The 24,580-nt window shown below is 43.3% G+C and overlaps 1 protein-coding gene across 4 annotated transcripts in view; it reads left to right on the top strand.

The window, feature by feature from the left end:
- The window catches only part of NEURL1 (neuralized E3 ubiquitin protein ligase 1), a 154,269-nt gene that overhangs the window by 49,001 nt on the left and 80,688 nt on the right, over nucleotides 1-24,580 (top strand). The window contains exon 1 of one of the 4 annotated variants that reach the window (XM_086899447.1): nucleotides 21,957-22,054. The exons of the other annotated variants lie outside the window; for them this stretch is intronic. Within the exon in view, the coding sequence (XP_086755573.1) occupies nucleotides 22,021-22,054 (34 nt within the window). The 5' untranslated portion in view covers nucleotides 21,957-22,020. Of the gene's footprint in view, nucleotides 1-21,956; nucleotides 22,055-24,580 lie in introns of those variants that run through there. 4 annotated transcript variants of the gene reach the window in all.

Genomic DNA, 24,580 nt, shown 5'->3' with positions numbered 1-24,580 from the left:
TGAGGCAGAGTGAGCTGTTTCTGATGAGAAAACTGTAGAAAGAAGTGAATTAATTTCCTTTAGGGAGGTGAGAGTGAAGTCTTTGTTGGAGACGGCTGTGAGAAAAGGCAGAGCAATCCCCAGTCCTTCAGCAGCAGGGAAGGGGCAACCAACTTCAGTGGAGTATTTTAGTCAAATATTTTGGAAACAAATTTCTGGAGGTGGGAGGGTAGGTAAGCACTAGGAGAAATCTGTTTCACAGGAGGTTTTAACAAGTCAGACCACACACATGCCAGGTCCAGTTCCTGACTACACTTTGTGCCCTATTCATGCTGCAGTTCACTCTGTCCGTGCTTCCTCACATCCATCCCTGTGTGCTCTGTGCATCCAGGATGGATGTATTGATGACCTCAGGCTGAGTCCTGGCAGAGGAAATCCATGATTTCATTTCCATCATTAATCCATGTAACCGCAGTGGCACCGGTGGGAGCACCTTGGGAGAGAAAGGGTGCTCAATCTTGTGGAAGAGTGTTATATTATAGGATTAGGGTTGATTTGCTTAGGGGTCAAATGGGCAATCCTGGATTTCTTTTAGGAAGCCATAGCTGAAATCTAAATTACAAGTCTAATTATGAAATCTAAAAAGTGAAAAAAACCAACCCTATTTGTAAAATCAATAAAAGCAATTTATAGGCACCTTGATAGTCTTATCTCTTGCCAATGGAAAGGAGGAAAGATCAAGGTAGCTGGTCTGCACGTATCTTAGAGTTCAAAAAGCTAAGAAAAGTAGTCAGGTTTTAGGTCTTGCCTTAGGGAATTTGCTTTCCTTTCCTCTTCCTTTTAGAAGTACCAGTTTGGTACCATTTTATACATCAGCACCTCTGACACAACAAAGATTTTTTTTTTGTCTCTGATATAGGAAGTATATTGGGAATATCACATGGGATTTTTAATGTTTGACTTCTTTAAACTGCTAAATAATTGGTTAAATTTTCACAAATTTTGAACACACCACAGTCCTCCTAAACCCCCTCTAGAGCATCAGGAGTTTGACTCCTCAGTGATATCCAGCTTGCTGTGAATATCCAGCCTATGAAAACCAGGCCAATTTGTTTATTTGCTCTGTGTGATGCTGCTTAGTACTGTGGGATGGATGAGCTCTGAATGAACCTGAGTGGTGCTCACCCTCCACCTGTATCCAACCCCCAGTTTTTCACAAGTGTCTGCATTACATGGCAGGATCCTGCAATCGGAGAAGTTGTCAGGACACAGCAGAAACGAGCTTTGTGAGAGCAGATAAGAACAACTTGCGCTGGAGCAGCAGATGTGACTGTTGTTTTGTGCAAGTAGATGATTCCCTAATCCTCTTAAGGACGGCCTGGGCAAAATCCCCTTTGTGATATTAGGCACAGCTCTGTGCCAGGTGGCCCCAGCTTCTGTTGCTGCTTTGCTCTGAGGAATCTGTGATGCTGCAAAGCCAGCCTCACTGGCAGGTGTGGGGCAGAGCCCTGGGGACAGCCAGGACCAGGGTGCTGTGGGACCTTTGGCTGTGTGCAGCTAAGCAGTCCTGGCGGGCTTTAGGGCCTCGGAGACCGTAGGTGTTACAGAAATGCTCTTTCTAGCAGTCATGTATGTAAGAAGGTGGTGAAATACTGGCCAAAATGAGAAGGGATGTCTGTGAGGTGAGGGAGGAAGGGGAGAGTATGGGAAAAGCTAAATGGTATGAGGTGAGCTGGCGCAAGGAATATCTTAGAGCTCCCTCTGCCTTTCTCAGGGAAAGCCACTCCTTTCGCTGATGTGTCTGGTTTGTGTAGTTGCAAGTAAAGTTTTTTCTTGTGGTTGGATTGTGACTAGGATGGTGCAGGAGAGTGACCAGGAGATGGAATGGTGGTCTGACACCTGCTATAACTTCCCTGCTATGTCTTAGACCTTCTATGTCACCTTAGACTAAATATTTCATCCTGGAACATGGAAAGGACTCCAACTCTGCAAACAGTCTGAAACAAGGACTTGGAAACTTTGACATTTCACCCACTTGCCTTAGTTGATATTCATTGTACAAGTCAGTAGTGGTCCTTTATTAAGTGTTATTGTCCATTAATAAACCATTTTATGATTTCATGCTTAATAAAACATACCCTCATCAGAAGTCAAAACCTAAGCCCCATCCCATTTCTTTCCTTCTTGGTGCCCTTCAGTAGTTTCTCGCCTCCCACATTTCTTTGCATCGCACTCAGCCAGCAAAATCTGCACCTTGCACTTGCCCCCCTCTTATTTGGTGCACCAGGGAGTGATGAGACCCACTATGAATGCCATATGCCGCCTTTGTGTTTTTAACATAACTCTGAAATTACTGTGAAGACAAATGTCTTTGAGACTGTTGTTTTCGTTTCAGTTTGGTGGACACCACTATTTTTGTCCTTGCTTTAACTAGCCAAAGAATTTTGGTAAGCCAAAATTCATCTTTGGAATGACACAAAATGTATTGTGGGGACACATTAAAACTGTTAAGTTCTCTGGATTTTGGTGAAGATAATTTTGGAGGGTGCAATTCTGAGGTTTTACTTGGGCAGATCTCCCACTGACTCATCCAAGACTACCATGTTAAAGTCATCAAGAGGAGATTGTATCAAGAGGATACAAGACTGTATGTGGTATGTTTCTGTAATACATTTTTTTGTGTGTCCAAAGCAACCGGTATTAGCTTTATTTCCATGTTTTCTGAATTATTTTTGATTTCTTCACCACTCTTGCTCATCTGTTGTAAAAACACCCTTCCTGACATGAGAAAGGAGACAAAAATTTCTGGCTTTGCTTCCTTTGTAAGAGATGGTGATGGCACTGTCACAAGTTGCTGGTAGCAACAACTTTTGTGGGGGGAGAAGAGAACAATTTGTCCAGTAAAACTCAACATCCCTTCTGTGGTGACATGCAGCACCCTCAAGATTCAATTTATGTAGAGCTGGCACAATGCAAGCATTTCTAGGCTGGAAGGTGTTCAAAATCTTAGTGTCAGTCAACTACTGACTTTCTTCTACAGATTGTATGAATAATGTGTAAAATGTAAGAAGTATCACTTCACAAAACAGTTTTCAGATAGAGGCTGTGATTTTCATGCTCTTTTGTGAGTTTAAAGAAACTTAGGCATTTCAAAAGAGCTTCTTACTTAAGTTTCCTAACAGTCTGACGAAAGTCTGGTGTCAGCCATGGAAGTCCAGCTCCATGGATCAGTCATGTAAGCAGGAACAAGCTGCCCAGGATTTTTCTCTCTTCATATCTTTCCTCAATGAAACTTCTGTTTGCAAAAAGAGACTACAAGAAGGAAAGGAGTCTGGGGCCTGAGCTTTCAGATGTTAAAATAAACACGACCTGAAATTTGTCCACTCTGGGACCTGTTCCTGGCTCAGCTCCTGCCTTTGAGGAGCTTCAGTCTTTGTGGGCTTGGGTGTGTTTCATGAATAGGTGAAAAGATAATTAAGGGGGAAAAAATGGCAGTGTTTTCATTAAATTAGTTTTGCCAAGCTGTAAGGATGGAATTGTTGCAGCATTACATATTTTTTTCAGCTTCAGTAGAGCTACTCTGTATTTCCACTGATACAGAGATCTGAATCTGTCCTCTTGGCTGCTCCACTTCAGCAATTGATTCTAAATCAGCCTTGCTATGCAAACATGTAGAATTAAAGATTTGTTACTAATTATATAGCCGTAATTCCTGACTATTTTTCTTCCTAGTTTAGTCAAAATCCTTCTGACATTTAGCAGATTGACATTCTCTTAGCATCTCCACAACAATCTGTCCAGTTTGTTTAAGAAGACAACATTTTTGGAAGAAACTGCAGCATCTCTGCTGGAAACTCAAGTACCTGGCAAGAAACGCTTGAGATACTTGTTGAGCTGGCCAAGTTCTACTGTTATGCTTAGTGATGGGCAGTTGTGTGATCTCACATGTCTTTGGCTGTCTAGGGTTCACCTTTTGTTTTCTTCTAGAAGGCTCAGAAAAAAGCAGTGTGGAGCTACAGAGCACTGCAAGAGCCCTGTTGCCCTGGATGGTTTGCTCTCTGCAGTGCTGACTGCTCTCTGTGGTGAGAGGTGATCGATGCCAGCATGACAGACACATAGTCATGTTTCCAGTGTGTTTGCACATTTCCTCATTCCCATGGGATAATGACTGCTTGCCAGTCAGACATTGTCATCAACACTCAGTGAATATCTCACCCACCTCAGGGAAGATATAAGGTGCTGGTGATGGCTGCTGTTCCCACAGGTCTGGGAAAGGCTGGGGTGGGGGGAAAAGTTTCCATATTAGAGTTGTCACTTTATATTTTAAGGGTCTACCTAGTTAAGACCTAAACCTGTCCCAGTCTAAGGACACAGGATCTTTGTCCTCTCAAACCAAATAACTACCGACAGGCGGTCATCACTCTGAAAATAAACATGATTGTACAATTTAACCCATGGTTAGAGGCTCCCAACTCTACTTGAGGATTGTATTTTTTCAGCCACGTGGGTTACAGTCTCTACTGCTGTCCAACAGTGCTCCAAGAGCCCCATAACACTCTTCCTTCTAACACCTGAATAGCTTTGCTCTGCACTTAGTTTTTATTTCCACCAGTTAGTAGTGACGTGATCTGTGAAAGACCCTTAACAAATGTGACAACACCTCAAAATGTGTAAAATAGTTTTTAACAGAATTTTTCTTTTGTTGGGCTGACACTCTTCCAGGTGTTTATATCCACAGCATTTCACATTTCACATTGATACTACTGAGTCCCACTGGTGCCCCTGCAGGTCAAGATGGGAATGAATGCAGGATGTGTGCTGCGAGCTTTATTTCGTTGTTCCTTTATTGCTGTAGTTTGGGCGACTGCAGGCATTGTTCCATCTTATAGGCAGATCAGTTATCTTGCAGGATCAGCTGTGCTCATCGCAGGTAAATGTGGATTGCAGGTCTATTTTTTACATAATTAACTGCTGAACAGCAGTCACACTGACAAGTACCGAATTCCAGGTTAGCCACATTGAGTATGCAGTATTTTTGCTACAGTCTTTTTTGGCCTCTAGTGAAACATACTGAGGACTTGTTCAAGCAGTTGGTAACACCCAAGGGTTGCTCAGAGTTCAGCCTTTTAGCAGATACTTACCTTATCTGTACTTGTCCCGATTGGAGATCACTGTTTATTCTCATTTTGAGCTCCATGATTTGGATAGCTTTTTACACATTGCTCATTATAAATTATACTTAGTGTGTTTCCATTTGGCCTGGATTCTTCTCTTTAAAAGTTTAGTCCAGGATTTGTTCACTATCTCTGTTTCATATTCAAGTGTCCCTTTCATAACCTTGGTGAGAATTTACAAGTAATTTCAAGTCTTGAGTCCAATTTCAGTTTGCATCCCCCTTCATTTATGGCATAAGCACAGACTGCTGTAGATACAGCAGTTAAAGCAGTGATGTTGAAAAGTGGTGGAAGATTTGGTTGCAGAGACAACTTACTGACAAGCTGGCCACTGCCTAAATTTTAGAATGACAGTGAAGAAAACATGAAAGCTGTTCTGAGCCAGACCATCAGTGATATCACAGTAGCAATCAATATTGCTCAACAGAGTATTTACTGATGGATCCACACGTGTCAAAACCTTGGGGTAAAAAAGGCTAAAGTAGTTAAAGAAGTCCTTTCCCTCTTGCCTGGGGATTTTTTACTTCATCTAAAAAATAAAAGTTCTTGTTTGGTCTTGGTGAAGAGTGCATGTGACTTTAGCTGTTGCTCACTCTGCCTGTTGCTTTGCTGTCTAAGAGGCCATCTATTAAGTAGTACTCTGGCAGAAACTTACACTCTTTTATATAGTACTTGTCATTTGAAGATCTCCAAATCTGTCCAAAGCGGAGGAAATTTATAATCTTTATCTTGTAAATTTAGAAACTAGGAACAGACAGACTGGGTCAGGAAACCATTGCCAGCACTGGAAATAGAACCCAGCTTTCTGAGTTGTAGTTTCTAGAAACTAGAAACTAGATAGCAAGTGGGGAAAGGAAAATGATTCTGAACTTCCTTCTGAACGTATCTTCTGTTGCAGTTCAGTTGCTAGGCTAGCATGGTCTCATATTTACCCATGCAAAGTAACAATATAAAGCTGTTTGCAGAGCGTAACCCAAACCGCTGCTTTGCGTACAGGAGCAGTAAAGCATTGCACAGCTTAGGAGTGCCCCTGCACACTCTAGGGAGGGCTGGGTCATGGGGGCCCGTGTTGTCCTGTAAGGCAGCTCCAGCTATGGAGCTGGATCCAAAGAATGCAGATTATTTACCCATAACCATGCACAGAGCCTGGCAAAATGATGACTTCATCTTGTTTTGATCTAAGGTGTTGTGAAATATAAATAGTATAATAAAGTATTTTAGATGCAAAAGCTGTGAACTTTAGAGAAGCAAATGGAAAATCCTCACGTGCTGCAGCATCCAGTGAACCTTCTATACTTTCTTGCTTCCACAAGTCATTCACACATGCTGTTTCACTCACTGTTAGGAAGTAGGGAAGACCTTTCAAACCTAATTTGCAACCAAATAGAAGAGAAAAACAGTTATTTGTGCAGAATAGCTTCAGAGACTATTCTGTATGCATCTGACTTGGAGAACATTACTGCTGCTTTTAAAAACATCAGATAGTGTCTTACTGCATGAGGTAGTATCTCTCTGGGAAAGACACTCTCCTAAATTCCAGCAGTCAACCGTTAGAGAAAATGAAATTAATTTTTCATTCTTGTCACTGGTGTAGTCATCTCCTTTCTGTGAAGCACAATACACATTGCTAGAGAAGTCTGGAACAGAATGAACGTTTCATTTGTACCTATGTTCTTAAATTGATCCCCATCACTGCATTCAAACATCTGCTCCCTGGGGAAGACCATTTGCTTCAGTATTTTGATTTGGAAATTGTACTGACATAAATAGACAGCAACATCAGATTCAGCATCTTGAATGCACTTTCCAATCTTTGCATATCTTCAGGCTATCTGCTAGGAAAAATATTTGGAAGTATTTCTAGTGAATCTACTTAGATGCTAAGTCATTTAAATTCTCAGCCTTTTTAGCCATTGTTGCTAGCAGGCATTTGAATAATGGCACAAAGGTGTGTTCCCTTCCTCCCCTTCCACATTCACCCCAGCATGTGGTCTGTGGGCTTGAGGACAGCAACTTAAAAAGATCCCTTTGTTAAAATGACAAGTCATTTCTGAAATGAAGAGTGCCTTGATCTGATTGGAGATGGTGGGTTCTGTTTTTATGGAATAATGCAACGAAATGCTCTTGTGTCACATTGAAATAACAGGCAACTTTTAAAATCTATGTATCTGGCCACCCAAAGAGTAGCCAGGAGTCTGAGAGAGCGCACATCTCTTGTCTTTTCTCTGTGATAGCTCTGGGAATGTATTTTGCTAATTCTGAAACGGGAGCTAATTGAACGCTGAAGACTGTTTTTGCAAACTGCTGCTGAGATGAGGTGACAAAAATCCCCAAATTTCTGTTACTCTAACCCAAAGTGAAGATGTGTGCTGTGCTTTTCCAAAAGATGTCCCACCAGACTTGTGTTGAAGACAGTTTGTAGAAGGCTGGGCCATGCTGTTGTACTGTCTTTTCTGCTTTATGTATGCATGTAACCTAAAAATCTTTCTTTCAGGTTCTCTTGTTTTGGTTTGTTTTTTTTAAGTTTGGGGTGTTTTTTTTCCTGATGGATGTATCTTGAAAGTTTTGAAGGACTGATATAACATGAGAAAAGTTGCATTCTGCTTGACCAGTTATTCTTTTGTATATTTATATCTAGTTTTTCTACTCCTGCTCTGCTTGTGTCAAGGTAGATGTAAGAAATAGTGAACAAATTTAGGATGATGCTAAACAGAAGTTGTACATCTGGTGCTACAGCTATAGAATTTGACTTAGTTAACTTCCAATCATGGAACCATGTATATATTTGTAAGGTACTGAGCACCTTGGCCTCTTAAACTGTAAAACACTTAGCATCTCTGGGATCTGACAAAATACACAGCTATTTTCCTTTCTCACACATGTTCTCAGCTGTATGAAAGTGTGAGAAATGATTTAGAGAAAGGATAAAGCTCAGAGGATGGTGTAGGTCTATTCTAGCTGTAGCAAAGAGGGCAGGTGGTGTATCTCTCAGTTCTGTTCCTCTAACTCCTCATGACTCATTTGCCACATAAAGCTCCTGGGCTGAACAGAGGCTCTGGGGCTCTCTGTGATTACTTATTTATGGAGCCACAGCAGAGCAAAGCCTACAAACACAGAGCAGACTGTGGTGTTGAGGAGTACAACTCACACCCACCCTGCGTAATAAAATAACTCAGACTTACATTTAGTTTCCTTGTCTCCTTTTTTTTTTAACATGACTTGGCAAACGGTGCCCTGCTCCACACATGGCAAAAGGGAGCTGACTTGGAGAGAAGGGTGGCCATAAAGGAGCAGCAAAGGCTGTGGCAGTGGTGCTGCCCCACTGTCACTCATCCTCATGTTTGGGGGAGAAAGCCCTTCTCTCCTTGTCATTTCCTTGGCTCCCATTTGGACAGAGCAATGATAAGGATGACCTTGGGCTCCCCTGTGTTGTCCCCTGCCCTGAACCACAGAGGAATGAGCAAAGACCAGTTTGGTGACCAGGAAGAAGATAGGCTTATGGAGAGACTGCTCCACATGAAAAGAGGAGTGGGGAATGACCAATGAGATCCTGGTCTCCATCCACAGCCTTGGTCTGATTCTGTCAACAGTCAGAGCAGGTTCCTGTATGAGACATTTTGTTCTTAAGTCTCAAAGCAATAAAGTGCCTTAGTCATGTTTTGCCAACAGCTGATGGTGTAAACACAGTGAGTGAGCTGCAGTGTAAGAGGGTGCTGTGGACATGTTATCCTCTGGACTGGGCATGGAGCAAACCCTTTTACAGCTGTGGGTTTTTTCCAGATTTCATTGCTGTTGATAGTCATCCTCCAGAGTCCCTCTTGGTACTAAAGATAGCATGTGTCAACTAAAGTGGCTGAGTAGGTGACCTTTAGGAAAGGAGATTTTGTTTTTGATAATTTTTCACATCACAAGGAAGAAAAATCACACTTGTAATTGCCACTTTGCTGGGAACATGAACAGAGGAGCCTAGGATGGTGGTGGCTGCACAGAAGGTTATCCCTTGAAGGTGGTCTGGGAACAGTAGGAGGGGCCACTGTGGTCTGCAGTGGCACCTTGGACTGGGTGCTCTGTGTGCAATGAACAATTTGAGTGGTCCCATTCCCAGTTCCTTAACTGACTTTGGTAAATCCATGTTGTTTGGATGTGTGTTACTTAGCTAAAATTTCTCTGCTTCTGGTTGAACAATTAATTGCTTCTGACCTGTTAATAAGTAGTTTTCATTCACTGCTCATTTCCATGGCACGTGATAGAGCCCTTCATGATAATGCCTCTTCTTACTGGTTGGGTCATTGTAGGTGGTTGGTTTGGGAAACATACTTTCTCCAAATATTTCTGTTAGCACAGTTTTGCTTGTCTGTGCATGAATCAGTGATGAATGCAACTTATTTCTACATATGGTGGGTTCATATTTGCTGTTGATGTTTCAGACCACTGCAGATGTCTACAGTCTGGCTGAGGGAGAACTGTGATATTGTGATGATGTTGTAAGGCTTGGGAAATGAGGGGAGGCATTCGTTTGCACTGAAATTTGCATATTTTAACTTTAGAATAAGTTTAAAATAGTTATTTTTTTAATTTAATGGTATAAATCCTATTTGAATAGGAAGAAATAGTGAAAGAACTTGCTCCAGCAGGGAAGCTTCCTGTACACAGACATTAATCAGAAAAGATGCTGAACTTAAACCACATGGCATTTGCAATGATTGCCATTTCTCTGGGGCTCGTAATGAGAAACTTGCCGAGTGTCACAGCTGGTCCATCACTAGTGATGGTCCATTAAAAAGTTTTTTGTTGCTTGGCTTTCATCCCTTGTGGGGAGAGGAGAGGACAGCTCTTGAGCAATGTGTCCCAGTTCTGTGCATCTGATGCTGGTTGCCTCTTTTTGGGGGTCTGACCCTCAGCTGGTCAGGGATGGCAGTCTGAGGTCCTCAAATGACTCAGGATCTGACCCACTTGTGATACCCCTGGTCCTTGCTGGCCTTGCTGGCATGTTTAGATGTCAGCATTCATCCAGAACTGCTCTTTCTCCTCTCCACACCTTGCCTGGTGTTGGAGCTCTCTGTCTCCATGGTACCTATTCATGTTACTCTTTGCTTATTTAAAAAGGGACAAGAAAGCCAGGTGATGTCAGGCTCCATTGTGTGTGCTGCTAATTCACCCTCTTACAGTCCTACTCTGTAATTTTCCCTGTGACTAAAGGGGAATCATTCCATCTAGTGCTCCAATTTTTTCATTTTTTTTGATTTCTAACAAGGTTTTGCAAGAGTGCAGAGAAAAGTGAAGAACCCCCTTATTTTCTTCTAAAGAAGACAAAAAATGTCCATTTTATTATTTTGATTAGAAAAAACATGAACACCTGACTTGTTAGGTAAAAAAACAGATGGTTGAAGCTTGAGGGGTAGTGTGCACACACAAAACATCTGCTGTGCAGATAGTATTTAGAAAATTATGATATCAGACCCTTTTGCATCCCACAGGCTGTAAATTGTGGAAATGCCTCTGAAAAACAGAGCTCCCAGAATAGGACCTAACCTCAGTTTTGACTGCCCTGAAATTCCAGGCCTGGTTCTAGTTGTGTTTGCTTGATACTGGTCTCCTACTTACCCAAAGGTTAATTGTTTAGGGCTAGGCTCCTTTCCCTATTCTTCTGCTCTCTCCCAGTGCAGGTCTGCTGCCTGCTTGACTAATCCATTGAGAATGCCTGATGTGATAGTCCAAGTCCTGTTTCTCTGTTCTGCCTTGTTATCTTCATTATATGTTCTGTGCTCAGAGAGATATTAATTTCTGAATATCATGCTTTCCATAGTGACTGCTCAGCAGCCATCTCATTATGGTCTTAAAGATACAAGGCCAGATGCTTTCATTTATACTGGATAAGCCTCTGAGGCTTATATGATCAGTTCCCAAACAATAATTTACAGAAATATTCTGCCTTTTACATTCCAAGAACTTAAGTTTGAAGGCTACTTCAACTATAAATTACTTACAACAAAGTTTAGTCCAAATTATCTTCTATTTCTATGTTGTATTTTAATATATTTTTCTCTCACATGTTCTTTAGTTTGGTGTCTTCTAGATTTCACGTGACAATTCAAATGAAAAATCTCTTATTAAATGTGAGTCAGCAGAAACAGCTTTTACAAGCATCAAAACTCTTCAGATTATGGTACCTTTGTACTGTGAAAACAAAAGTTTAAAATCATATGCTGCCTATGGTGTATTATTTATCTATCTCAAAGGCTATTAACTACAGCAATTTGTATGAGTCTGACATAGCAAATGTCAGATGTTGTTTTCATTTTTGCTTTTGTTTTGCTACACTGGCAAAATTCTTACTGATTTTAGTAGTGGCAGATTAAGCCTTGAGTATGTTTCATTTTTCATAAGCCAGCAAAAATGTCTTTCCTCTTCATTGTACCCATTTCCTTTAAATATTTCTGTGTGTCTTTACACAACTCTCCCACTCAAATTTCAACACCTTCCAAGTCTCCTTCCTTGGCTCAAGTTGTCTAAATCCCAACAAGTATTGGCTCAGACTATGGTTTTACCCAGCTAAGGGTCCATCCCTGCTGTGGGAGACAGACACTGCTTCTGTTTGCTAGAAGGTGAGATAAGGTATTGAATAAAGATGCTTTTCTGTATTGCCTGAGTTGAGCCTCTTAGGTGTTTCACAGACTTGCAAAGCAGCAGATGGATAAATGGTGTCAGCAATATAGGGTAGGCTGTGAGGAAAAAAGTTGTTACAGAGCTTTAGGTTACTATGAACAATATGCAGAAGGAGTGACCAGCAGGCAAACTCTGCTGTTTGAGCATCCAGGGACTGGTGGCTCCCTGCCCTCCCCAAGAGCAGCCAGTTCAAAGGGGAGTGCTAAGGGACACTGTGGTATGGGTCTTGTACATATTCTCTTAAATAAACCTCTGCCTTGACAACTGGTACTAGGGTTTGTTATAAAGCAAAAACTAATGTCTGGGAAGATCACAAACTTCTAAGACATGAATCTTCAATAGACTTGAACCTGTTAAAAGGACCATCATCTGAAATACCATCATGTCCATCTAGTGTACAGACCTGTGATGCTAACATGGAACATGCAGAGATACTTATCTTGTCATGCCCATATCTTGATGTTCCTATCTAGATAGGACATATGCTATCCTAATCTAGATGGACAGAAAGATTTATACTTAACTACTCTACATTAGTGAAAAACATTCTCTTCTGTCCTCTCACTGAACCTGAAGGGCAAATAGTCTCTGAAGTGGAGGTGAGACCACAGTCAGACCTTGAATGAGGTCTTGGAAATATCAGCAGACTGAGTTCACTGTGTGTGAGTTAGAAGTGACGTGGAGTGCAGTTTGATAAAGATCTGGTTGAAGTTGGGGAGCACTGAGCATCAGTTGTGTGTGATTTCTCTTTGGAGGTAAAAGCTGGGTAAGAGTCAAGTAGGGATTCCCCTGCAACATGCAAGTGCCTCCTGTGGACAAGGACATGCTGCTGCCACCCAGGTGGTGCTGGTCCCTCGAGTTACACAAGAGGAGATGTGTGAAAATGTCCAGTTTAGAAAATCTGGTGAAGATTGTGGTGGCTGATGTACTTCTAGAGGCACAGGTAGGAATTTGCTTTCTCTAGAGCAGTGTAGATGGATCCTGGGTGAAAGCCTGGTTAAAGGCTGTCAGCATTATGATGATTCTGGCTGCAGCTGTGCTGATAGAGCCATTGAAGATGGGCATTTTGTCCATGTGGCTACATAAGGCTAAAGTGACAGGAGTCATCATAGTTGGCACAAAGCTGCAAAAGTGAAAATGCTTTTGTGCTGCTAAAATGTCTCCAGGACATAAGAACAGCTGAGTTAAGATGACCTGATAGGGAGGAGAGACACTCTGTTTGGATTGGTGTTGTAAATGATGTAACTGCTGATTTTTACTAGCCTGGGGTATGGCTCACAGGTCACCTTGAACAAGCAAATAGCTGCACAGAATGGCTTAGAGTTTTTGAGTCATCCTGTGGAACATACACTTTGGTCCTAATAAGCAGTGTTTATTTCTCATTGAAACTCAACTTCTTTGATTCTAATCACAAACATTATTGTTAGCCCCTCATGCTGAATAGAGTTCAGATGTATTTTATCTGCTCAAGTGACCAGTTGTGCTGAGGTCAAATCCTGCCTATTAATAGGAATGTGTGTATTTAATAAAATATCTTGTTTATATCTAAGTTAAGCATTTTTTTTTTCTTAGATAAGTGTTATTTAATGTTTTTGTTTTAAATACGTTTTTCTCTGTTTCCCCAAAACCAAATAATAATTTGGGAGACCGAGAGAAGGAAGGGTGGGAAGAAGCAGACATCTAAGCAAAACATATGTTGAATGGGAAAAAAATCAGTCATCCTGGGTTCTGGGCCTGTGATTATTTCCACATGCCTGGACCGTATTACTGTGCTGTGTGCCATTAATGTCATTAGATGCTTTGTGCCAGAGTGGATTTTTTGTATGTGCTGGTGAGACTGCAGAATTGGGACCTTGATGGGTAAATGTTGCCAGTGCCATGTGGGCACTCAGGGGGTGCTGCACCTTTCCAAACTTTCTTCTTGTGCTGTGTGTGTAGGCACATGCCCAGCCAGCCCAGCAGCTCCTGAAGTGCCAGCAACTGCCTGGCTGGTTAAGGAGCCTCCAGGCAGGCAGCAGAGCTTGTCCTCAGCTCTTTTTAAGAAAAACGAACAAGAAAACTGACTAATCCAAACCCACCTTGTAAAAACTGATATTTTTAACTGGTGCTTGGGGCTGGAAGAAGGTTCAAAAGAAGCTTGATGTTCCTATTCAAAGGTGTCGGTGTGTCCAGAAGAAATACCAACCTTTACCCATTATTTTTGTGAGGGTTGATGTGTGAGAATGTGAGGCCTTGGGATCCATCGCCATTCCCTTTGGTTCATGGTGAAAGGAGAAGAGATTTGATTGCTCCCTCCAGATAAAAATACAGAGGAGTCTTGTAGGCCAGAAAGTGTCTTTTTTTTCCCTTTTCTTTTTTTGTTGTTATTTGAGCTTGCCAGATTGGTCTGCTCTCTGCTCTCCAAGTGTGTGGGCGGCACAGAAGAGGTTGCTGAGACAAAGAATTGGGGGAGGGAGGAAGGAGAAGTGAAAAAGACCTTTGGATTGGAGGCACGGTGTATGGGAGGAAGAGGCACAATGGCAGGAGCAGTGTTGTTTTGGTTTGCGGAAGTTTGCGGCCGATCAGAAGAAGCTGTGGTAGGTCAGAGACACACAGTCTAGATGGTGCAGTGGTGAATATATTGGCATGGTTTAGATCTAGGGATATGGACATTTTTCTGCGTTTGGTAATACGAGTCTCATGTCCTGCTCTGATCCCTTCTCCTGGAAATGGAGATGTGGGATGGAGAAGTGACTTGAGGGAAACATCACCATTGCTCTACCTAGTGCAATATTTGCACTTTATGTTCACCTGCTTTGTGCTTTGATAAAGTAGTATAAAACAAGTGGCATTTGGTGAAGATAAAGCTGTGATTTTTTTGGTACTGATTAAGTCCTGTTTTCCTGAGCTGAAGAATCAAAACTCTTTTCTCATTCCAATAATAGCTGCCCCAATCTACTGCATCTGGCTTGTGACCTTTCATGATACTTCCGTGAGACTGAGTTAGAGTCAAAATGTCTTTTAGCTTGAATAACAGAAGAAAGGAGTTAAGGGACGTAGCAAGAGAGGAAGGCTAAATTTCACTTTCAGGATAAAACCTGAAAAGCCACAAAGAGTCTAGGATGGGGAGGTACAAAACTTCAGTATCTGTGGAAGAAGAGCAGAAGACCAGAGAACAGTGAGTAAAAGATGAACAGAGGGAGTGGGAAGGGGCAACACCTCTAGCAGGCATGACATGATTTGTTTGGTATTTACACTGGCAAGATTCCTCTCACCAGGGATGGAAAATTCAGTCTTGCCATGCATTTTGCCCTTGAAGTATTTGACCTCCAGCTCCTTTGGTTCCCTGGAGACCAGTGTAAAAGAGCTCGTGAAAATGGCTCCATATAGGAAAGGTAAATAAGTCACATTTCCTCTGAGATGGCCCTGTAGTAGGAGACAAGAAAGTTTTGGGGTGAAAAGGGGTGAATGAAGAGTCATTCCTGGACAAGGATCACCAACTGTCCTCTGTGACCTCAGGAACCTTTCAAAGCCCAGGCTAAAACTTTCTGTGGGCACAGGCAGCTGGGGACATTCTCACAGACATTTGGTGTGAGCCTGCCTGCCTGCCCGTCTTGCCAGCCCAGAAGGTTTCTTTTGGATCCTGCTGCCCTTCACTGTCCTCTCTGGAGGACTTTCAGCAGGGTAATAAAAAGGTGCTTCTCTGCTGGGCTAATATTTACATCACAAACATACAGTGCCTTTGCTTGGTTACAAACATCCCTGCGCGTAAATGAGAGGCTTTACTCGGAAAGGGTGGCACAGGAAACAGAGAGGTTATTCACTCTTATCATTGTATCTACTAAGAAAAATCTTTAGAAACTGCATTTCTTTGATGAGGGAACATTATTAAGATTACAAAGTCAGGCTCTCAAAAGCTATCACGTGCTGGAGTGGAAGCTGTCTATCTGACCTTGGTGCTGGTGCTTTCTGATTACCTTATTTACCTCTTTGATTTCACAGAGTCCTGCCTTTCCAGAGGGCATTGAATGAAGGTTGTTAGAGTGAATTAACCTGTTACTTGAAAAGGTCCTCATTAAAATTTTTGAAAAAACTCGAAATATGCTTCTTTAGCTCAGGCAGAAAGGCATCACCTCTTCCCTCAGGAACATTGTGAAAATGAATGTAGTGTTTGCACCGCAGTCACATGTTAAAGCAAAAATGACACAAAAATGCTGTTTATTTCAGCTAGTAATTTAGTTTCTCAGTGCAGAATTTGGATATTGCCTGTGTTATGTGAATGAGCTAATTATATAATATTAAAGTATATATATTATACCAGTATACCCTGTAACATCATGTGGAAAGACATTATACTTGTGTTGCTAAAGTCTGCCATAGTGCCTTATCATGTGACACTGTTTAAAGTTTCCAAATATTTAAAGGCTACAGAATTGGGCTTGAAATAACACATTTCTGCCATGTTGTCATTGTGCCGTACCTCCAGTTAAAGTAAAAATAAATATATTCTCATGTGATTAAAGATAAAATAAAGATTAAGATTAAATAAGTATATTCTCATGAGATTTACTTTATGATAGAAACTTTAGTTTTCTCTCTAATTCTGAAAACATAAGTCAGCTTCATTCAGGTGAGTGTTATAAATCATCATTTCTCTGGTTTTTAAATTTACAATGTTTCTTCTGTTGATATGTTTTTATATTAATTTTCCATTATATTTGGATAAGCCTAGGATTCTTTTGAATGTTGTTCTGCTTGAAGAGGTAATATGAAATGGCAGTGAGAGGCAAAGCTATTAATTTAGCATGGAAATGAAGGTCAGAGCTGGAGGCATTTGAAGGCCTAGTTGGTGTCATGCACAGCATGATACTTGCCCTCAGGAATGGGCTTCTGGCAGATTCCAGGGACCTTGCTCCAGACAGACACAGTTTTTCTGTATCATTTAAAAGCTACTGGTTAGCTCATTGCGAGGTTTTATTGCCAAGCACATCTTACATTGAATTCTTTGATTTTTAGTTCTTGTTTCCTCTTAGTGTTCCACAGGTTTTTTTCAATATATTATCCCAAAAGTATTCACGGAAGAGAGAGCATTGTTGGCTTTTGGTGCATGAATTTCTTCCCTGACACCTTCATGCACTGAGTTACTCTCTTTAAAGATAAACCCCCATCCAGTGGGGGCTTGTGAGCATGTATGTGCTGATGGGAAAATATTGTGCAATTTGGCCTGAGGTCAGTTCAGTTCCTTTCCGTAGAAATCCTTCTTGCTCTGTTTTTTGACTTTCTCCAACACTGCTGTTTCTCTCTTCCACTCCTGCAGACAGTCAGGCAGGGAGGTTATGATAAAGTGCTGAGTGCTGGCAGCGTCAGGGTTAAGACTTGGATGTCCTGTGGCAGCTTTGGCTTTACATAAACAGGGGTGACAGCCCTTGAGCAGTGGCATGAGGCCTCTGGCTCTCCTTCACCAATCAGCCCACAACCTGGACATCCATTGCAACACCTCCCTGATGTCTCTATTGCCCTGCCAGAGACAGCCTTTACCACTGTGCTGCTGCAGCTCCTGTCACTAAAGCAAACACAGCTGATGTCTCATTTAAGCTAAGTGCAAATGGGAGGTGGTTAGTCAGCCTAAAGATTTTTCCTGTCCTTAAATTCCCCTTCCTCCTGTGCCTGCAGAGAATTGTATTGGGATAACTGAGCCACCTGGGTTAGCAGTTGCAGTGCTGTAGTTTGTAGGTATGAGTCGTGATTTTGATTTTAAGAATTTAAGCCAGAATTTTGAATTTCCTTTGACTTATGCTATGAGATTTGTCTTTCATCCAGAGCTGCAGCTTTATAATAATGTTTAATAATGACATAACTTGTTATATTCCCAAATGGCTGCAAAAAGGTCAACTAATCAGCGCATTGCTTGCTACAGCAGTATCTGTGTCTTTGCATTACAGATAAAGGATTGAAGGTGGAGACACACCTTTGTCTAAGTCACCTCTGTTAATAGCAATAAATTAATTTTAAAAGAATGCATAGAAGGCAAGGTTTCATACCTGTTTCTTGTGCATACTGGTGAGACATTTTTTTCTTGGATGCTTTCCTGCTGAGAATATAATTTTTCCTCTGAAGTTACAAGGCAGAGGTTCCTGAAGGAAATATGTTTTCTGTACAGGTGAAGTTTCCCCCTAGTAGCAGTCAGAGACTCATTCTGAAAAGAGACCTAAGAATGTGTACCTGTAAATTATCCCATCTTCCTAGATGAGCTCCAGTAGCTGAGAGCTACTGCATTGAGTAAAAAAAAGGCAATTTCTAGTCAATCTGTGTGTTACCATAGAATCAAGTGTAAGTAGTAATAGAGAAACTGATTTCAACTTTTAGACCTAAAAGTCATTAAGAGAAGATTCCATATACCTGGTGAATATTAGATTGATTTCCAGGGTTGCCACCTTTCACCCATGCTGATAGAAGGAAACTTTTTTGACTGTTTCTTGGCTGGATGTCTCTACCTGCAGCACTGTTAGAGGAGATGAAACCTCCATCAAGGGAGGTTTTATTTCTTGTCTTGTCTCGCTAATGAAGTGTTAACTCCAATTCTCCATAGAGTCAAATACAGTTCCTAAGGACTTCTAGCTACACGAGGCTTGCATGAACTGGATTTTCATTTTCTTGGCCTAGCCTGTGCAGAAGTATGGTCTTATCCTTGATCTCTCTGAGCTGGAGTTTTCATCCTTTTCTTCTTCTCTTTTTTTATCTTTTTCTGTGTCTCCTCCTGTGCAAGACAGGTCTCTGCAGAGCTTGTTCTCCCTGCTGTGGTTCCCTGCAGGTGTCTCTTCTGCTTTCCCTCAGTCAGGGTTGAATGGGCTGTTTGGCTGTGTTGGGATGTCTTTTCCCAGACTATGATGGTTCTTTGGCATCCTCCTTGCTGACCTTCTTACCAGGACACCAGGAAAGCAATGCAGATAAATCATAACCCTTCCTGGCCACCCTGCCTGGTACCCAGGTCTAGGGATTTTATCCTGGGAGGGCTCGGAGAGGGTGCCCCATTGTCTGCTCAAGGCTGCTTGGAAAGATCCAAGGTTTTATTTAATACACGGATTGATGACCGTGAATCTATTTTCAGAAGTGCTCTGCAGCCTCAGCATCCTACTCTTGTGGTTAATAAGTATATTTAGCAAGATCAGACACTGCCTCAAAATACTCCTGCAGCAGATTCCTCCTGGCTTGGACAGCAACCCTGCTGCTTGGCCGGAGTTTGCTGGATGCAGTTCATGAATGGAAATGGATTTAGGGGTTGGGTTTTTGTTGGGTCCAACCTAATGCCTTTGTCAGTGATTTAGAAGGGAGTGCAAATGGTGATGTTATTGATTTTTATACCTGACACCAAAATGGGAGGCCTTATCCTTATTGACAAGGGCAAAGAAACACCCCAAGGGGACCTAGAGCGTATCGACAGAGAGAACTGAAATACAGGAACAGGGCAATAGGTAGATTTTCCCTTTGTCTAGGGGAGAACCTGAAACATGAAAGACGAAGGAGTAATTTGGAATAGATAAAGGTCTGAAATGGGCTTGGAGGTGACCAGAACAAATCAGCAGTAAGTTTCAGTGTGATGTGTCTGTGAAGGAAAGATTTGCCATATGGCAAATAATCCTCAAGGAATTATCACAGAACAGGGCAATCAGGCCATTCTACTGCTGTGGATGGCTCTGAGGGTCTGTGTTACCCAGGAGCTGCTCCACAGCACAGGGGGATGTTCAGAGGTAGGAGGGGATGCTGGATTCTTTTGGAAAAAAACCCCCAATTTTAAAATCAATTGAAATTGTTTATAATTTTCTGCCAAACAGGATGACTCACTCTGGCAGTCTGCCCTCTCCACCCTCCCCTTCAGACAAACAAATAAAGCAAATAAGTTGGAAAAAATAAAATAATCAGACAAGATAGCAATTCACAGTTTTCCTTTTGGTATATTCAAAACAAAGGGCTTATTTTTTTTTTTTTTAAGGATATAATTTCAGAGTTGGATTGGATGACCATAACTTGAAAAAAACGAGGTAAAAATAACTGAAATAAAATGCTTCATTTTGAGTTAAAGAAAAATTTTGCTCAGTGAGATGTACAAAGCATTCATTTTTGGGCCAACATGAAATTATATTTTTTTCTTAGCAATCTTTTTTTTGAGGCAGTCAACCAAGAAGTCAATTATTCACAGACCTGTAGCGAGATTAAGGTAAGGATGGAAAGCAGAGCTGAAATGAGAAACTGAGGGAGAAAACTTGGGATTGAATGTCCAAGTCAATCTTCATTCATCCAAGTGAAACATGGTATTTGATGTTGTAAATTTCTGGACCCTTTGCCATCAGCCTGAGAGGGTGGGGTGACCCCCAGAAGATGAAACCAGCAGTATCCTTGTGGCATCCGTGGGTCCCCAGCAGCCAGTGAGAGAGCAGGGTGCTGTGATGGGTTGGTGTGACCTGAGACACGTCCTGCACCCACTGGGGTGTAGGGGCCACACCACGATGCTCCTGGGGATGAGTCCTCACCCCACCCGCTGCTGCTGTAAATGCAGCATCATCTGGGGAAGGGGAAAAAAAACAGAAGGAAAAAAAAGTAAGATTCTTCTGTCAAGAAGCTGCCATGAGCTCTGCAGAGTGACTTGGGGCAGGAATGAGCAGAGTGCTGCCTGTGCACTGCTCAGCTGATGAAGAGCTGCTGCTTGGCTCTGGGGTCCGGGTGCACGTCTCGGCTGGGCAGGTGGGAGCAGTGGGTGAGCCGGCAGTGGTGACTGGATGGAGGGCTCGGGAGAGGCTCCTCTTGCAGGTTGAAAATGCTGGACACAGCTTTCCTCAAGCACGCAGGACTAGTGCAAACACCCTGACTATGCTTTTTGGCTTGGGCTTTTTTTGCACTGTTTTTTTTTTTTTTTTCCTTTTCTTTTTGCTGTTGTTGGTTTTTTTTTTGGTTTTTTTCCTCCAGAAGTGCTGAGACCTCAGCACACAGACGTCCTAAGCAAATAATCCTTACAACACAGGCAAGAGAAAATCTTATTTCCCCCTTTTTCCGGTGGCAGAATCGAGGCAGTGGGATGGCAGGATTTGCCCAACAGCATGGTAAGAGTTGGGAGGCAGGGCTGCACTCGCGGCTGCACAAGTTTGTCTCCCGCTCCTTTGCAGAGAGAAGAGCGGCTGCGGCGCAGCATAAAGATGCATGAGCTAGTTTTAAACGAGCCAGCTGGGATCTGCCGCGGCTGGCTGTGGCAGCTCGGTGCCTGCTGTGCTAATTTACCCACAGAGAAGTGGACAGGAAAAATGCAGGGAGAGGAGCGAGTGGGCAGGGGCGTGCGGTGCTGGAGATGGAGAGGAGGGAACGAGCAAGCTCCTGCACGAACTGCGGGATGCAGAGAGCAACCGAGGGACCATCCCTGGCTGCGGTCCCCTGCGCACCTCCTTGCACCACTCTCGGCATCCCCCCGCTTTTTCTAACGCTGTCCATTATCCATCAGCAGAGGTAATGAGCTGGAGCGCAGGAAGCATTGTATCTGGGCTGAGCATGCGAGCCCCGCACAAAAGAGTTTACGGGGGGTAATGTTTTTGATATTTCAGTCTGCAGCAAACCATTCTGCGTTTCGAGCACTTCTTTGCTATTAAATAATTAATAGTTAACCTGCAAAGGCCGTTTGAAGACTGGTGTGGTGATGTCTGGTAATAAATTTTGTTTACCTTTTCTTTTTTCCCCCTTCTAATTTATTCCAGGGTTTTGCAGTGGGGAGCGAAAGTTTCACATGGCCAGCGTAGTTTGGTTTTATAAAAGAGTTCTTAATTTTTATTTTCTTTTATTTATTTTTTTTTTCTCCATTCCCGTGGAGCCAGAGGTGCCTCCGGCTTTGTTCTGAGCGTTGCCGGGGCTGCGGGTACCGCCGGGTTTGAGCCCGGCCGGCAGCCGCGGCGGCCCCGCACAGCGCCACGCGTGGATGCCTCCGCCTGCCGCGTTCCGCGCTGCGGGACCGCGCTGGGTGCGTGCGGAGGGGGGGACACGCTGCATCGGTGAAACGCCGGCAGCTATTTCAGGAAGCCTCGAAGTCTCCTCCTTCTTATGTAAATAAAGATGACAGCTCGGAGCGCCGGTGCCGCGGCGGGAGGCGCGGGTGTGGGCGGAGGCTGCCGGCGCGGGGCAGCCGGGTCCCGCGTGGGCCGGGGACTGCGGAGCGGAGCCGGAGCCGGGCGGGGGCTGCGCCGACATGGGAGGGCAGGTGACGAGAAACCTGCTCTACGGTAAGGAGCGACCGCCCCGCCGCCGCGGGAGGCGGCTGGGAAAGGTGCGGCGGGGGATGCCGGGGATGCGGGTCCTGCCCGACTCGTCCTCCGGGAGCATCCCGCTCCAGGAGCGGGGCTGGCCAGGGAGGGAGCCCGGCCTGGGACGGGGCTGATCTGGCTGCACCGCGGCGATAAGGCGTACCTGCCCAGGCAGCTCATGTGCTTGCTGGGACGTGTTGGGGTCGAAGGAAAAGTAACTGTGTCCGTGTGTATCCGTGTGCGCTGGCAGCCCCGCCGGGAAACACCGGCCCCGACAGGCTCGGCCAGGCAGCTGAGCGCGCTCTCAGAGCAGTCACCTTATTTCTCCTTTCCACCAGCAGTTCCTTCTTCGCTGAATTGATAAGGTTTGGAATGAATGTTGATGTGAATTGACGAAGCCGAGGCTGTTGAGTGAAGCCTTCTCCCTGGGCTTGTAGGGTGATGGGGCGAGGGAGGAGCTGGAGAGGGACTGGAATGCCCTGCACAGACCAGCGTTAAACCAGAATATGAATCTATGGACAGCGTGCAATATGAGCCATGTCCCTGCCTGCACAAATCTCGTGCAATAAATACTTCTGTGAGAATACTGCAGTCCTTAGTATTAAACTTGTGTTTTGCTCTGAAATGTTCTGTATGGGTTTGGGTGTAGTAAGTGTGCAGCATGCTCAGTGAGGTGTGAACGGAGTTTTCAGAGACCCTTCCTTGTCACAATAGTAAACATGGATATGAAAGACACAGGTAAAACGCCGCGTGGGTTTGGACTATCTCGTATCCTTTCTTTGAATAGAGGTACATGAGGTACATACATTTACACTGTGAATATTCATATTACAGCCCTGATTCTTCTCATATTTTCTATCAAGTCCAAACCCTATAGTTTGAGGAACATAGTTAGGAAGTACATGACTCTCCCTAAAGATATTTAGCAAGATGATAGAGATTTTTCACTTGTTCATTGTTTATGTTCTGAAGTTTCTGTGGCTTGACCTTATTTCTTATTTTACCTCATGATATGCATGCAGTATGCAGAATAATTGTACCGCTGGGTCACGAAAAAAAAAAAAAAAAGCTCTGGCTGTTGTCTTGTGATTTTAAGTGCTTTTTTCTTGTGATTTTAAGTGTCTTTTCCCCTTTGAAGCGTTATTTGAATGTATTTTAAAAAAATGTCAGTGAAAGAATAATAAAAAAAAAATGTTTCCTGTGTGTGCCAGGGGCTTGGCATTTCTGCTGGGGCCTTCTCCTGCCTGCAGCTGGCAGCGCAGGGCACAGTAATCTTGCAACTTCTGCCTTTCAGCGATTCTACTCCAGCAAGCATGCTTCTCTTTAATTTTTATTTGTTGGGAGATGGAGACTAATGAGGTGATGTGGGTAATTAAGTCAAATTTTCCTCTTCAAACAGAGGGGCTACAGGCTGTGCTATATACAGAGGTGATGCACTGCTCTGTTCAGCACAGTGACACTTGAAAAAAATAGGGATTATATTAAAAAAACCTCTGCTACAAAGGCACATTTAACAAAAACAGACTACATCTGCACTTGTGGTTTGTCTGTGGCTACTGTTCTTCCAGTTCCATCTTTCTGCTGAATATTTGTGTTTCAGATGTATCTCAAAATAGCTGAGTAAAGAGAACAGAATCTGTATCCATTTCTCATAAGTCAAATTGAAAGTGAATGTAACAATACTGAAAGGAGTTGTTTTGATAGCTTTAGGATTGATAATCTTTCTTTTTCATAGTACAGGTAATTAACCAATATCCTCCAGATATTTCTGGTGACCTCTCCATGTTGCAAGGATGAACTGGGACTTTTACGAGCACCTAACTGTTCACTGAAAATTAGCTCAGGTGTGGTGGTATTGCACGTGCTCTGAGCTGGTCCTGGGCAGACAGCAAGTTTCCCTGAGGCGCCCAGAGCTGGATGCTGGGTCCCTGCCTCTGCCTGGGCACACCCTGACCTTGCCAGGGTCATAAAAGTAAATTGAGATAAAAGCTCCTCAAGTGGCTCTTGAGGGAGGCAAAACCACCATAAAATCAGGTTGTTGGTTTTAAAAAACTGTGGGTGCCCTGATGTAAGAGCAGAGGTTGGGTGTTGGCTGACAGCCAGCTGAACAGTGTGCCCAGGCTAATGGCAGCCTAGCCTTTATCTGCAATAGTGTGGCCAGCAGGACCAGGGAAGGGATTGTCCCTCTTGGCACTAGCAAGGCTGCACCTTAAGGGCTGTGTCCAGTTCTGGGCCCCTCAGTCCAGGAAGGACACTGAGGTAACCAAGTGAGTCCAGAGAAGGGCCACAGAGCTGTTGAAGGGTGTGAAGAGTAAATCATTTGAGGAGCAGCTGAGGGAGCTGGGGCTGTTCAGCCTGGTAGAAAGGAGGCTAGGAGGAGACCTTATCACTCTCTACAGCTGCCTGACAGGAGGCTGTAGTGAGGCAGGGGTCAGCCTATTCTCCCAAGCAGCAAGGGGTAAGGACAAGAGAAAATGATCTCACATTGTGCCAGGAGAAGTTTTG

Source organism: Cyanistes caeruleus, chromosome 8 (assembly GCF_971803275.1).
Source record: "Cyanistes caeruleus chromosome 8, bCyaCae1.hap1.1, whole genome shotgun sequence".
Classification (NCBI taxonomy): domain Eukaryota; kingdom Metazoa; phylum Chordata; class Aves; order Passeriformes; family Paridae; genus Cyanistes; species Cyanistes caeruleus.
The sequence above is the reverse complement of the archived record's forward strand: the minus strand, read 5'-3'. Positions and strand labels throughout refer to the sequence as shown.